The sequence below is a fragment of the Falco rusticolus genome, chromosome 12 (genome assembly GCF_015220075.1).
Source record: "Falco rusticolus isolate bFalRus1 chromosome 12, bFalRus1.pri, whole genome shotgun sequence".
NCBI classification, from domain to species: Eukaryota; Metazoa; Chordata; class Aves; order Falconiformes; family Falconidae; genus Falco; species Falco rusticolus.
The window spans coordinates 33,211,414-33,225,346 of record NC_051198.1 but is presented as its reverse complement, the minus strand read 5'-3'; the positions used below and the strand labels follow the sequence as shown (position 1 = coordinate 33,225,346).

The window sequence follows — 13,933 nt, the reverse complement described above, 5'->3', positions numbered from 1 at the left end:
GCTGCCTGGCCAGACTGGGAGGCCGTGCCAGGGGACTTGCCTGTGGCAGGGAATGACAGCTTCTGCCCAGGCAGCCACAAGCTGTTGGGAGCTTCTGTAGAGGTGGCCTCTGCAGGTCACAGTAATGGGACTTCTCCGGAGCTAGTAAGACCAGCGTTGCTGTTTGGACTCCATAATGCCAGAGGGTCTTCCAAATGGAGACACAGCGAATGCAGGAAGCGATTCCATAACCTGTCCTTTATCCAGCACCAGCCTTTCCCGGCATACTCAAGCACCGTACTCAATGAGAATTGCCATAATACCCCTTGGTTCTCAAAAGTCAACAGCCTGATGCCAGCCTTCACTGCCAGAAAGGAGAAGGAGGTATCGCAAAAATCTCAGGGAACTCATCTCCCCTCTCCTCAGCTCTCTTGGAGGCAAGGAAGGCGATCTGGGGTTGTGCTTCTCCTGCTCAGCTGCCCAGCTGAATGGGGTGATGGGGTGGCCTCCAGGCTGGATTACAGCCGAGTTGTGTTGATGATGGTCATGGCTTGCTTTGAGGAAAAAGACAGTCAAAACTTGGTGGGGGGTGGGGAGGGGGGTGGGGGCTGGAGATGGTGGTCTGTTAAAGCATGAAAAAAACCCCAGCTTGGTGGTGGAAAAGGAAAATCAGTCTCATGTGGAAGAAAACCAGAGAAGGGCACCATTCCCAGAAGATGTCAAGGTCTGCAAATGAAGCAGCTAGGTTTTCAGGCCAAGGAATTTAAATTCATGTTCAGGTTTTTTTGACAGCTCATTTGCTTGTTTTGTGAAAAGCATTCCTCTGAAATCCTGGGGGGCGGGGGGAGGGGAATGGTTTGCATATAAATAATATTTGATAGAAAACTAATGAGCAACCCTTCAGCAACGCGAGTGAAAGGCAAGGAGCGCTCCATGCCGCGGTCCGGCGCCAGGTGGCACACATCTGCTGTTGTCCTTTAGCTCCTGGGCAAGCCCGGACACCTGGTTGAGGACCCGGGTGAGGAGTCCCGAGCGGTACGAGCAGCGATGCCAACCTTACAAGGAAGTGAAGAGCACATTTATTCTTGTGCACTACCTATAAACCACAGCTGCAAACGTCAGAAGTGCTAGAAACCCAAATCCTGGTAAAATCTGTATTATTTACCTCGATAAAGTGTCTGGTGATATTTCTAGGACAGGGAACAATGATGGTTTTATATAAAATATATAATTATATATAGATTTATATAACTTTACAACTTTAGCACTGCCAGAACAAGCTTCAGCTTAGCATAAAGAGTAGGTTCAAGTTTTTAATCCTGGACATGAACGTGCTTTCTCTGCCCAGACACTGGGAGTGAGTTAATCTGGCGCTCGGGTAAATCGGGCACTTCTTAAGGATGCCCAGACCCTCCCGCTCTAATGGGATTCATCAAACTCTGTGCTGGGAGGCTGGACCACAGCGCCTAAAAGCATTGGTTTGCTCATGCCAGCAAAGAGGCACCTGCTGTGCGCAGGGATGAAGCTCTGAGATACCTGCTGGGAAACCTCGCTGCTGCTGTTGGGGTTTGCACTGGAAAGTCAAGGTCAGATCTGGTCCTGAGATCCAGACGGAGGAAGAAGCGTGGTGAGAGCGAAGCCAGGAGCGACGTGCTGTGGCAGTGACGATGCGATGCTTGCAGGGCTGCCAGGCAAAGAGTGGATGAGGGATTTACCCCACTTCGAGAGAAGGGACAGGGGTGGGACACGTGGCAGTGTGGGAGGGCATGGTGTGTCGGCTGCCTGCCCAGGTGCACCACAGCTTGCACTGTGATGCTGCTGTGCAGAGGCGGTGCTGGGTGCCCAGAAGTGCTGTGAGGGGCATCAGCTGTTTGACAGGACAAGAGGCTTAGGCACCACCTGGTGCTGTGTGTGTTAAAGCCCATGGCTGTCCCTGGGCATGCCGGGGTGTGCAGGGGTGTACCCCTGCCTGCCTGCGGGTGATCTTCCCAGGGTGGGTACAGGGGTATCTCTGCAGGTGGCTCTGGGGGTGCAGGGGGGGTCCTCCCTGGGCTGTCTGGACATGGGGGTGTATTTGGGTAGGTGTCTCTGAATGGAGTGTACCTGTGTGGGTGCTGTGGGTGTTCCCAAGACTGTGAGGGTGCAGGGGTATCTCTCTGGGTGTGGGGTGCTCCCGAGGCCCTGTAGGTGCAGGGTTGTCTCTGGGTGTGGGATGCTCCCAGGGGTGACCCTGGGGTGCTCTTGAGGCCATGTGGGTGCAGGGGTGTCTCCTGGGGTGCTTCAGGGCCATGCGGGTGCAGGGATGTCCATGGGTGTGGGGTGCTCCCAGGGGTGCAGGGGTATCCTGGGTGGTGGCCATCCTGGGGCCATGTGAGTGCAGGGGTGTCTCCTGGGGTGCTCTAGGGCCATGCGGGTGCAGGGATGTCCATGGGTGTGGGGTGCTCCCAGGGGTGCAAGGGTGTCCCTGGGTGTGGCATTGAGAGAAAGCTTAGAAATAACTAGATTAATAGGATATGGAAAACTTAGAATAATTAAAACTCTCATTGTATGTACTAAGAAGAGCTTCACAGTGTGACTTTGCAAATTAGGCCCGGTCCTGGGGCCCTTTGTACTGGTAAGACGGACCTGGGATGCGCTGTGTGCCGATAAGAGGACACTGGTATGCGATCTGTCCTGGGTTTTGGTTTCGAAGAAACTCGAGGCAACGACCCCCACCAGGAGACAGAGCACAAGCGCAAATGGGAGGAAACTTACCTTAATGACTTCTCAGTAGACTAATTATCCTAACCCAACCTATTCTCGGGCATCTATTGAATATGTATGAATGTATAGTTAAAATCACACGTGCAGAAAGAAGTCGGGGCAGCAGGTGCTTTTGGAATTATCCACCCTGATGCCCACCGGTGAATTAAACATACCTGCTTTATAACCTGTCCTGAGTTACAGAGTTTAATTCCGCACGTCAGCGTGACCCTGGGGTGGCGGGGGTGCAGGGCTGTCCCTGGCTCTGCGGGGTGCTCCCGAGGCCGTGGGGGCACAGGGGGGCCTCCTGGGGCGCTCCGGGGCCCTGTGGCTGCAGGGCCGCCCCGGGCCCGCCGCAGGCCCCCTGGGGGTGCCGGTGGCCGCTCCGGGAGCCGCCGCCGGGGGCAGCCCCTCCCCGAGGCGGCCGCTGCGGGCGGGCGGGGCCGGGCCCGGGGCCGGGCCGGGCCGGGGCCGAGGTCGGGGCCGGCCCCCGAGGCAGCAGGGCCGTGCCCCATGGAGTTGGCGGCGGTGGCCCGAGCGCGGGTGCTGGGCGCCCTGCGCCGCCCGCTCTCTCCGCGGCGGGTGCCGGGCTCCGGCCGCCGCTGCCGCAGCGACGCGGGGGACCCGGCGGCGCTCCCGCCCGGCGGGTACCGGCTCTGGCAGGAGCGGGCGGCCCGGGACCCCGCCGCGTTTTGGGCCGAGGTGGCCCGGGGGACGCTGCGCTGGGACAGCCCCTTCCACACAGCCTGCCAGCCCGGGCCGGCGGCCGCTCGCTGGTTCCTCGGCGGCCGCCTCAACGTCTCCGGTAAGGTGTCCCCGGGACCCCCCGCCGCCCCCCCGCGTCACCTGCGGGCCGCCCGGGACGTGTTTCCGCCAGCGCCCCGCTCTGGGGAAGCGCCCCGGGGGGCTCGGCTGGGGGGCGCTCGGGGAAAGTTTGCCGGGGGTTGCGAAATGCTGGGGCGCAGGGGGAAAACCCGGGGGGCAAGGCTCTTGCCCCGTGCTGCTCCCCCCGCGGCTGCTGCTGCAGGAACTCCGCCGCAGCGGCGTGCAGCGTCCCCGGGCACGGCAGCCCCCCCTACCCGGCGCCCCCGCCGCGGGCACGGTGCGACCCCCGGTGTGAGGTTCGGCGGGGCTGAGCGCCGAGTCCTGCGGGCGGGGGGCAGGGGGCTGGGGAGCTGCCCGGGGGAAGGGGCCGGGGGGGCTGGCTGGGCCGGCTGGGCATGAGCCCCCCGTGTGCCCGGGTGGCCGAGGGGGCCAGCAGCACCCTGGCTTGTGTCAGAAACAGTGTGGCCAGCAGGGCCGGGGCAGTGACCGTCCCCCTGCGCTGGGCACCGGTGATGTTGCACCTCGGATCCTGGGTTCAGTTCTGGGCCCCTCACGGCCAGAGGGACACGGAGGGGCTGGAGCGTGTCCAGAGCCGCGCAGGGGGCTGGGGCACAAGGCTGGTGGGGGGGAGCTGGCGATGCTTAGCTTGGAGAGGAGGGGGCTCAGGGGGGACCTGATCGCTCCCTGCAGCTGCCTGACAGGGGCTGTGGGCAGGGGGTGTCTGTCAGTCTCTTCTCCCAGATAACAAGTGACAGGACAGGAGGAAACAGCCTCAAGTTGCACCAGGGCAGGTTTAGGTTGGGTATTAGGAAAAACTTTTTCATGGAAGGGGTGGCCAAGCACTGGGACAGGCTGCCCAGGGAGGTGGTGGAATCACCATCCCTGGAGGTGTTCAAAAACCGCGTACATGTGGTGCTTGGGGACATGGGTTGGCAGTGGATGTGGCAGTGCTGGCTTAACGGTTGGACTTGGTGATCTCAAAGGTCTTTTCCAACTAAAACGATTCTGTGATTCGATGATTCTTTTCTCTCTTGAATGAGGAGCTTGGCCTTTTCCTCCAAGTTCACCACTGACATATAGGTAGAGAAAAATTTGCCGTGACGGTGCTGCCTACCTCCGAGTTCCCTCCTGGCCCTACCTGCCCTGAAGGCTGTTCAGTGCTGCGGCCCCGCTTCACCCGGCAGGGTAAACCCCAGCCCTGTCTGGGGTATAACTTCGTGGTGATGGCTTTTAACAGGGATGTATGTTTGTTACCTTCGTTTCCCATTCCTGGGAGAGTGCTTGAGTCACTCGTTCAGTAGTGCAGGAGCCATGTCTGGCCACCTTTTTTTCCCAGCAAAACCCTCCTCGGGCCTTCCAGAGGATGTAGGGGAGCATCTTCTCGCAGGAGATGATTCCTAGCAGTGGATCAGAGTTAGAGGTATGTGTACAGCCCTGCTTCCAACACCTAGCATTCAAAGGGACTTTAGCCAGACTTCAGTTTTCATTGATTCCTGTTGAAAGGAAGAGCTTGGCTGAGCACAGAGACTTCCAGGGATCTGTTTCTTTCCCCTTGCAGAGTGGGACCCACACCTTCTTCTAGATCCCACAGGGGCAGGTGTCTGAAATGCAGACATTGCTGGGCCTGATTTTAGGTCATGTCTTAGGTCTGGTTCTTCAGCAGGCACTAAATGCTGCTTAATTTTCTTTGCGCAGGTAAAAAGAAACGGTAGGCCTCTGAAACATAGATGCACAGAATTAAAGTTTTGCTGTTGCTGGTTTTCTTCCTTTATAACACAATGAAGATGGTACTCGGCCACAGCTGGTTTTCTGCTGGGAGGCTCTGGCTCTGTCCCTTGGTCTCTTGATTTGAACCCTGGTTACGGAAACAGGGCAACAGTTGAGGTCCCTGCTGAGGGGCGCCCTGTGCGCCCATGTCCCAGCATGGCGGCACCGCAGGCATCTCCATCACCTGCTGCTTCTCGCTTGGGGAGACCTTGCAGCAGGGTCTGGGGGAACTGTGAGCTTCTGTGTGTCAGGATTTATGGAGAAACCATTAGAGTATAATAGTAAGTGGAAGGTCACCGAATTCTATTTTGTAAAACAAGCAGAAAGTTCTTGTAAGCCTCAGATCAGGAAGGAAATAATAGCATTTGGCCCTGGTTCACCTGCTGGTTCTTACTGAACAAAGAGCTAAGGCTCTCACTTGGCTCAGCTTTGGGGTTTGCAGCAACAAAAATTCCCTTGGAAGGCTCGTATGGCTGCTCAGGAGTAAGAAATGCTGCTTGGGCAGTGAATCCCCGTTAATGTGATTTACTGTAGTGTGGCACAATACGTGAGGGTGTTGCTGCAATGAGCTCGGAGGTGGGAGTTGCTGAGCGTGGTGGACCGAGCTGCCGGAGTTCCAGTTACCTATGGATGGACAGCAGGGCAAACCAGCATGTAACTGCTGAAAGCATTCCCCCTTAGAGCTGTTGTCCTCCTGTATAGTGTTGGGATGGCCCAAGAAATGGCTTTACCTCCTCTATTTTTATAGTATTGCTGCAGGAATTTACATTTAAAAATAAATCAAGAGCTGAAGAGCACTTCATTTTTTTGAGATTGACAGTCGTTCGTGTAATGAAATATCCTGAATTCTGCAGGATTTCTCTCTCTTTGCACCTTGGGGGTTCATTCCTGCCCTCCATGTGGTGGTGTAAATCAGCTGTGATCATGGAGCAGCTGAAGCTGACTCCTGGGCTGCCGTGTACTTAACTTCACAAATTGCGACAGCAATAGGCAGCTTCTGTTGCACGTAATTTTTCAGGAAAAAGGCAATCCTTTCCCACCAGTATTAATGTTTCCAGGAAATATGATATGAAGCTCAGCAAATGTTTTTAAGGGTTTTCTTTGAGTTATACAGCAGTGTGCCTGACTAGTTTTCGATAGTTGTCTGTTGAAATAAAGTAACCGCCTTTGGGAGATTATAATGAAGTAAGTAAGCGTCGTTTAGACTTGGAATTAATGCATTACAAGGTTAATCTCTAACCATCATGCAAATTGCTGCTGACCATGCAGGCAGATTTCTTGGGTGGATTTTCTATAAGCTTCTTCAGGGTGGGTGCTTTCCCCTGTGCCCACTTGAGCATCTCACGTAGTTTGTTTAGGTTTCCTCTACCTCAAGTTGCTGGGGGGGAGAGGTGCACCTTCAGAAGGTGATTTTATACCTTAAAGCTGTAGGAGGTGTAGTACACAGCTTGAGACAAATTCATCTTTCCCAGATGCATGGTAATGCGTAGGTCTCTGTGCCTTTACGAACCTAAAGTTTTAGATGTTTTCAGTTAGCTGAGATTCAGCTCTTTTGTTATACCTGGGAAAAAAATGTTTCAAGTGAGCTTTAATTAGAAGATTCAGATGAAGCAGTGCTAAACATGCAAGCTGGGGAAGACAGTCTGTCAGATTTATATAGTGAACCTCTGCTCTGAGGAGCAAAACCAGCAAAAGAGTATCTTGTCTTTGTGCTGCTGGGAGCAGGGGGGAGGTTTGGGCTGGTTGAAGCTGAGCTGGTGGGTCTGAGCTGAACTGAATCAGCTGAGGCCTCTTGTGGGGGTGCCCTCTCAGGTAGCTTTACCAATTAAATGTGGTATTTGCAGGCTACAGATACGGCAAAGGACAGCTTCACCGGTGCTGCAAACGCTGTCGCCTCCAGCGTTACAAACGCATGCGTGGCTGGCTAGCCAGCTAACGGTGCTTCGTGTTACGCTGGCTCGCTGTGACGCTCGGCCAAGCCACGTTTACAGAGCACCTTGCATGTGGCCAGGCTTTGTTCAAACCTCTGTTTTCTTACAGTCAATTGCTTGGATCAACATGTCGAAAGGTCTCCAAACAGAGTGGCTTTGATCTGGGAGAGAGATGAGCCCGGCACTGCAGTGCATGTCACATACAGGTATGGCACCTTCTCGCTCGCCTGGTGATGCCTGGGGGGGGTGGGGGAGGTGGCGGGAAGGGCTGCTGCTCTGTATCCGACCTCCGCGGATCTTGGCTTTCTTCCAGGGTACCCCGGCACGTAGGACACGTGGTCACGGCATGGTGGCTAGCTGGTGGTGTCACCACGAGATAGCTCCTGACAAAGGGAGGCACGTTCCCACGAAGAAATTACATTCTTCATGGAGAGGGCTCCCTGATCTAAAACACCTGCCTAATAAATGTGTTACAGGGTGAGAGTACAGTGGATGTCAGTGACAGCTACTGAAAATTTCAGATTGAGATCTGCATCATCTTCTGGTTATGGCATTAATCAGGTCTGCCTGTAGATCCCCTCCCTCTGAGTGGAGGCTTTTAGAAGAGAAAGGCTTGGGTTTTTCTCCCTGGCTCAGGTTCTCATCTGCCAGTTCTCTTTTTGCTTGTTAGAAATGTTCATGGGAAGATTTCTGTGAGCAGCTTTTGGTTTCAGCACAGCAGCAGATGTCTTGGCGCAGACATCTTGTCTTGATGGCCAACAGCATGATGCCGAGTCCTGGCTGGAGGGAATTTGAAGCTCCCTGTGTCCTTCCCCATCCTCAGTGCAGTTTAGAGCAACCTTGAGGCTGCTCTGCATGACACCTGCTTGTAATTGCTGCTATAGATCGCAGTGTTTGTTGGAATACGGCGGTTTTCAAGTATGTTTCTGTTCTCCTTGCTATGTGCCCTCTTTTAGGAGACAGGCCTGCCTGGCAGGAATGCCTTTTACATCATCTGTGTCTCTACTCAGAGTTAAAGGGTTCTCAGACTTGTATGTTCCTCAGTGCGTATTTTAGGGAGCCAGATGTTTGATCTGCTGGATCTCAGGGTGCCACCTGCTCGTTCTGCTGGATCAGAAAGCAGAGGACACCCAGGAAGTCCTGGCATCTGGCTCTTTTACAAAATGTTTTCTGTAGCTTGTTGGAAGTTGGGATGCCTGGTTCAACTTGAGTCTGAATAGGTTCCGGTGGTCTGGTTCACCTCCAGAATTAAAGCTCCTGAAAACATTATTTGTTGGAGCGAGGAAGCTGGTCAGCAGGGAGGAGTGGGTGTACAAATAGCTTTGAGAGGTTAATGCTCCATTCAACAGAAAAAAAACACTCTCTGATATAAAGTTATGGAAGAATTGAATTGGTTTTAGACTTGGTATTTTTATTTGACAGGTGGTGAGGGCATTTACGTGGCTCCAAACGTGTTGTAACCGGCTGGGTAGCTTGGCTAAATGCTTTGGCTTTTGCTTTTGCTGCTGTGGTGGTAGTAAAGGAGATGGAATGGAAGATTTCTTCCAGGGTTCGGGGTGGTGTATGTACTTCTGTCACACTCTTCATGCCCCAGACGTGAAACTGGGGATAGGTGAGAGGCAGCAGTTCCGCTCCGATCAACCTGAGGAGGAGAGCAGCCCATCAGATAGCACAGCCTCATGCAAGGCATCGCTGGCCTCCCCCATACACTGCGCTACCTGAAATGTTCTGAGCTGCTCCAGACCCTCAAACCATCTTCTTGGGACCCCTGGAGATATCAGAACACCTTTCTGAACAGCAACAGGATTGTTTTTTAACTGGCCATGCCAAAATGTGTTTGGAAGAAAGCATATTTTCAGCCTGTGGATTGGTGGTTGCTGTGGCTTGAAGACAAGTAACCCACCTCTGAATCCCTCTTTGTGCAGCCTTACAGAGGTACGGTAACTAGCAACCAGATGGAAGAACATCCAAGTGGGAGACAAGTTGACAAACTCTGTTTTCCAAGTACTGCTTGTATTTGAGAGCCTTGTTCCTCCTCCTGCCTGAAACTCTTGGTGAGATGTGACCGATTTCTCAGGAGTCTTTGGTCCTGTGACGTGGTAAAACAGGTCACTTGATTCTCTGCTTATCTCATTAAGTCAGGAATAGCTTTGTTGAAAACGGTGATATATGGGTGTGTATGCAAGGAGACAATCAGAAGTTTTGCCTGCTCTGTGATCTTTGGGCTGCCTTTTTAAAGGTTTTAAGTGGGGCAGTAAGGTTTTCCAAGGTGTGCTGGCACTGACCTCCCTTTGAGGCTGAGCTTAGCTGAAAACTTTGCAGTACTGTCTTGTTTTAGCTTGAAGTTTTGCTAGAAGAAGTTCAGCTAGAAGAAGGAAAGTATATCAGAAAAAGAGGTGGCCCCGAAGTGGTGATGCTGATGCTGGCCGAGTAATCCTCTGAGAGCCTTCTGTAGCAGGGGGGTCTCTGCCTGCCAGCCTTGGGGCAGGACAGTCCCAGCGTGGAGAGGGAACAGGAGGGATGCTGCCTATCAGGAGGATCCGAACTCTGGTGTCTGTGGCAGAGCTGTGCCGCTCTCCTTAGGATCTGGGTGGCTGTTAATGGGACAGCAGCCTTAAAGTCATGTGTGAGGAAGGTAAAGACTTAATTTGGCTGCTGCCTTATGGACCAGCTTTGAGGAAAGTCCTGGAATCTCAGCTGGGAGGTGTCCAGGGCTTATGTGCAGAGAGGTACAAGACACCAGTTTTTTGCATTATCCACTCTGCAAAGCTTGGTGCTGTGAGCTGCTCTCCTGATGGGTAAGGCCTGGGTGGCACAGGGACAGACGTGGGTTCTCTGCCTTCGCCTCTGGGGAGCTGTCAGGGGCAAGAAAACAGCTGAGCGCTGGCCCCTTGCCGGCGAAGGAAGCAGGTAGCTGTGCAGGAAAAGGGCTGGAACAGGCTTCCTCCTCCCTTAGGAAGGGGAAGGCCTGGATCAGTGACCTCCTCCATGCACTGCAGGAAGTGCAGCTACGCTGGAAGGTGCTGTCCCAGCGTGCTCATCACTGGGAGAAGTAAGAGACTCCGTTTGCTGCCCCACTCACTGCCTGGCTTGCAGCAGGCAAAGAGCTGGGGCGCCATGCTGTGAGCCAGCCTGCATCCCTGTGCACACTTGTCAGCAAGGTGGGCTGTGCTTATGCAGCTGAGTTCGAGTGCTCTGTGCTAGGAGAGGAATCCAGACATCTCCTTGTTGGCAAAGGTACCCAAAGCCATGGGTGAAACATTTCAGTTTTGCTGGAACTATGGTGGCTGCCCTTAAAAGCTCAGTTGTAGTGATCTCTCACTGCTGAGTTTTGTCCTGTCTCTCTAGCTAACACAGCTCAGCCTTTTGGGGAAAAAAGTGCCATGGTCCCTCTTGTGCTTTCCTCCCCACTCTCATTTTTATCAAGTAGAAACTCAGCTGAGTTTCAAATTATCTCCAGTTTTGAGTGTTTAGGCAGGAGGCTTGGTTTTTTACTGCTTTGTGACAACGGGGCACGCAACCTTCCTGGGATCTGGTGGCTGTAGTCACCAAAGTGGGGACAGGTCCTGCCAATCTGTTATCAAGAGGTCCGGCTGTCCACCCTGGGCACATCGGTAGGGCAGTGGCGATGCAGCAGTTAACCCCCAGGAGTGTGCTGCTGTGAGCAGCTGGCTGAATTTATTGGGTCCAGCCAGGCTGGGAGTGTTCTGTCCTGCTTTGTGGATGTTATCAGGACCCAGGAACTTTGAAACATTGCAGAGGAATTCCCCAACACGCTACTGAGCCTGGGTTTTAAAGGGCACTGTATTATCAGGTGCATTATAGAAGCAGGCGGAGTTGGTGGCTGCAGCCTCTGTAAGCTTAGCAACAGGGAACGTTACAGACAGCAGCTAAAAGCCATGCCAGACCTCCCGCTGTCTCACATGGGGTTATTTATTCTCTCTGGTGTTCCCTTGTGTGCCACAGTCCCTACAGTTTAGCCACCTGTGAGCCAGTGTTTCCTGGCACTGCAGGATGCGGTGGATCCTGCTGGAGGGAGCTGCGTGAAGCAGCGGGCAGCAACACGTGTTAGCTGACCTGCCCGGGCTGGGGGCTGCAGGTGCGGCTCGGTGGAAGAGGGTTCGCTTACAAAGGAGCTCGCTCTGGTGCAGAACATGTCACGGGCAGAGGGAATGTTCAAAATGCAAAACACAAAGGAGAGAGGAAAGCAGAAGCTGAAGGGCCAGAAATTTGGGTCCTTGGTAGCTTTTTGTAGGGCAGGTGGGAGAGAAGTGGTTGGACATCTTCATTAGTTACTTTGCAGCTATACCTTCAACAAGCGGCGGATGGTGGTTCCTCAGCCCGGGCTGAAATGGTCAAAATTGTGTGAGAGATGTCAGTGAAGTGGTGTTGGTGAGAGATGTCAGTACAGGCTGGAGCTGGAGGCCATGTGGGGACTTACCGGGCTGTGCGGGGAAGGTGTTTCTCATTGACATCAAACTCTTTTCCTTCTTTCTGGTGTTGGCTTCTTAAGCTGAAGTTGCAAGTAAATCTTGCCCAGGCTTTTGGATTTCCCCATCCAAGGCAGCTCAGGGACTTTTCACTTCCTCACCTGAGAAAGGTCACAAGGGCTTTTCCTTGCCTTGGGTTCAGGATGTCTGCAGGAAGGCTGGACAATCGTGTTCAGCTTAGCAATTGAACGTGCAGCCAAGAAGCCTCACATTGAGCTTTATATTTTTCAGTTATTTTCATGAAAATGGAAAAAAAATGTTGACTTTTCCTTCTGGTGAGAAAAAGGAAACACGTTTTCTCTATTTAGCAAAAAGTGAGGGAAATAGAAGGTGAAACTGAAGCACTGTCACAGAAGCAGAATAGGTTTGTGCATTATCCTTGTGGCCAGAACATTTACCCAGGAAGAAGGGATGGGGATGATGACCTACTGTGTCTCAGGGAACTTGAATCCACAACTCAAATGACAATGCCCACGGTGCTGTGACTGCAGGCTACAGAGGCATGCTCTGAACTCTGCTGCTCCGCAATAATTCATGTAGAGCAACTGCTAGGAGGTGAGCTATGAAGGTATTGGGCTAAGAGATGCTCAGATCTGGGTGGGTTGTATTTTGGTGGGGTTTTTTTTTGTTTGTTTTGTTTGTTGTTGTTTTGGGTGGGTTGGTTGGTTGGTTTGTTTCACTAACCTGTTTGGGGTATTTTCAAGTAGTTTCAGCCTGATCCCGACTATGGTTCCAGGAAATAAAATGGTCACTGCCAGAAATACTTAAACCAGCTGTGTACTGAGACAGCAGAGAACGTGGCTTGTGCTGAGCCTCCCAAACAGGCACTGTAAAGCCCATATACAGCACTGAATATATTAGGAAAAAGTCTAGAAACACTTTGCAAAAGGCTGTTTCCCAAAGAAAGTCTTGGTGTGATTTAAAAAGAACTAGCTTCCTTTGTTTAGAAAGCTGCAGGCTGTCTTGCTGTGGCAAAAGATAGCATCAGATTCTTGGAAAAATGTTTCTGCCAGGCATCCCTAAAATGCATCAGAGAAATACCATGTGTTGGTGATGGGCTTTACAGGAGCTGTTGTAATGGGCTTTGGAAGCACAGGCACCGCGCTGTCCGGGGGAGGCCTTTGGGAGAAATACGGTCTGGTAGTTACTGAACAGAGATGTTGTAAAGATAAGGGAGAGAAGTGCTGCCGTCTGTTAGATTAAACAGAAGTTCTGGCCTGAACAGTGATCTGCTGGCTCTGCTGGCAGGCCAGCCTTGCAGGTCTTGTGCTCAGAAGTGATGCTGTGATAGCTGAGGAGATGCCTGCATCAGGGGTGATGAGTCTCTAGAAGAGAAGAGTGTTAACACTCACCATCTCATTTATGGGCAAAAAAGGGAAGCACACCTTATACGGAGAGCACCAAGAGCCTATTCTTAGTATTACTGAACCCTTAACATTCTAATCATATTATTCAAGTTCTAATTATTACAGAAAAAGGAAGAAAGAGGTCCTGTTGGTTACCACTGATGCCACTTCTGTCCAGCGTCACGTTGACATTTCTTTTACTGTTGTTTGCAGCGTGGGGCTGCCAGAGCCTGTGCTCCGTCCCACGCCTGTTGTCCTTCGTACCACCTCCTGTGTCTCCGCTTCTCAAGACCTCTTACCATACCAGGCCTGCCTGCCTTACATTAGGGTTGTTAACCCATGATGGTAGCATAAAAACATAAAGACAGATTAAAAAAATTGGCTGTGGTTACCTGGTCAATTAGAAGAATTGCTGTTACAGCTAGAGCAGGTGAAACAAGGCTGCAGGTAGGTCAGGAAAGAGATCAGGCAGAGCAAGCATCGCAAGCTGCATTCCCGAGCCCTTGCAAATTTGGGACGTGTTGCTCGCCACGGCAGTACTGTGTTACAGGGCGGCTGGGAAGCAGTGGGAGCAGCCTGCTCTGTCCCTGGAGGAGATGGTTTTCCAGCGGGTTGTGACATGAAGCAGCTGTGCAAAGGGCTTGCTCCAAAGCTGAGGGAAACCAGCAGGCTGTGGGTCAGGAGAGTAAACCCACGAGCTCTGCGACAGGGTGGTCGTTAGGAACCTGGCAGGGGAATTTCTGTGCAGCCCAGCCTCTCCCTGTGCATGTTTTGTGCTGGCACCGGGGGGAGACCCGGCGCTCTGCAGAGCTCTTGTGCATGGTGGTTAAAGCCTGTCAGTGTGTCATTTGCA

At 52.8% G+C, this 13,933-nt stretch overlaps 1 protein-coding gene across 1 annotated transcript in view; it reads left to right on the top strand.

The window, feature by feature from the left end:
* Nucleotides 1–3,219: 3,219 nt before the first annotated feature.
* Nucleotides 3,220–13,933, top strand: part of ACSS1 (acyl-CoA synthetase short chain family member 1) — a 38,614-nt gene continuing 27,900 nt past the window's right edge. Inside the window, exons 1-2 of the mRNA XM_037405097.1 lie at nt 3,220–3,526; nt 7,354–7,450. Of these exons, the coding sequence (XP_037260994.1) occupies nt 3,235–3,526; nt 7,354–7,450 (389 nt within the window). The 5' untranslated portion in view covers nt 3,220–3,234. The remainder of the gene's footprint in view (nt 3,527–7,353; nt 7,451–13,933) is intronic.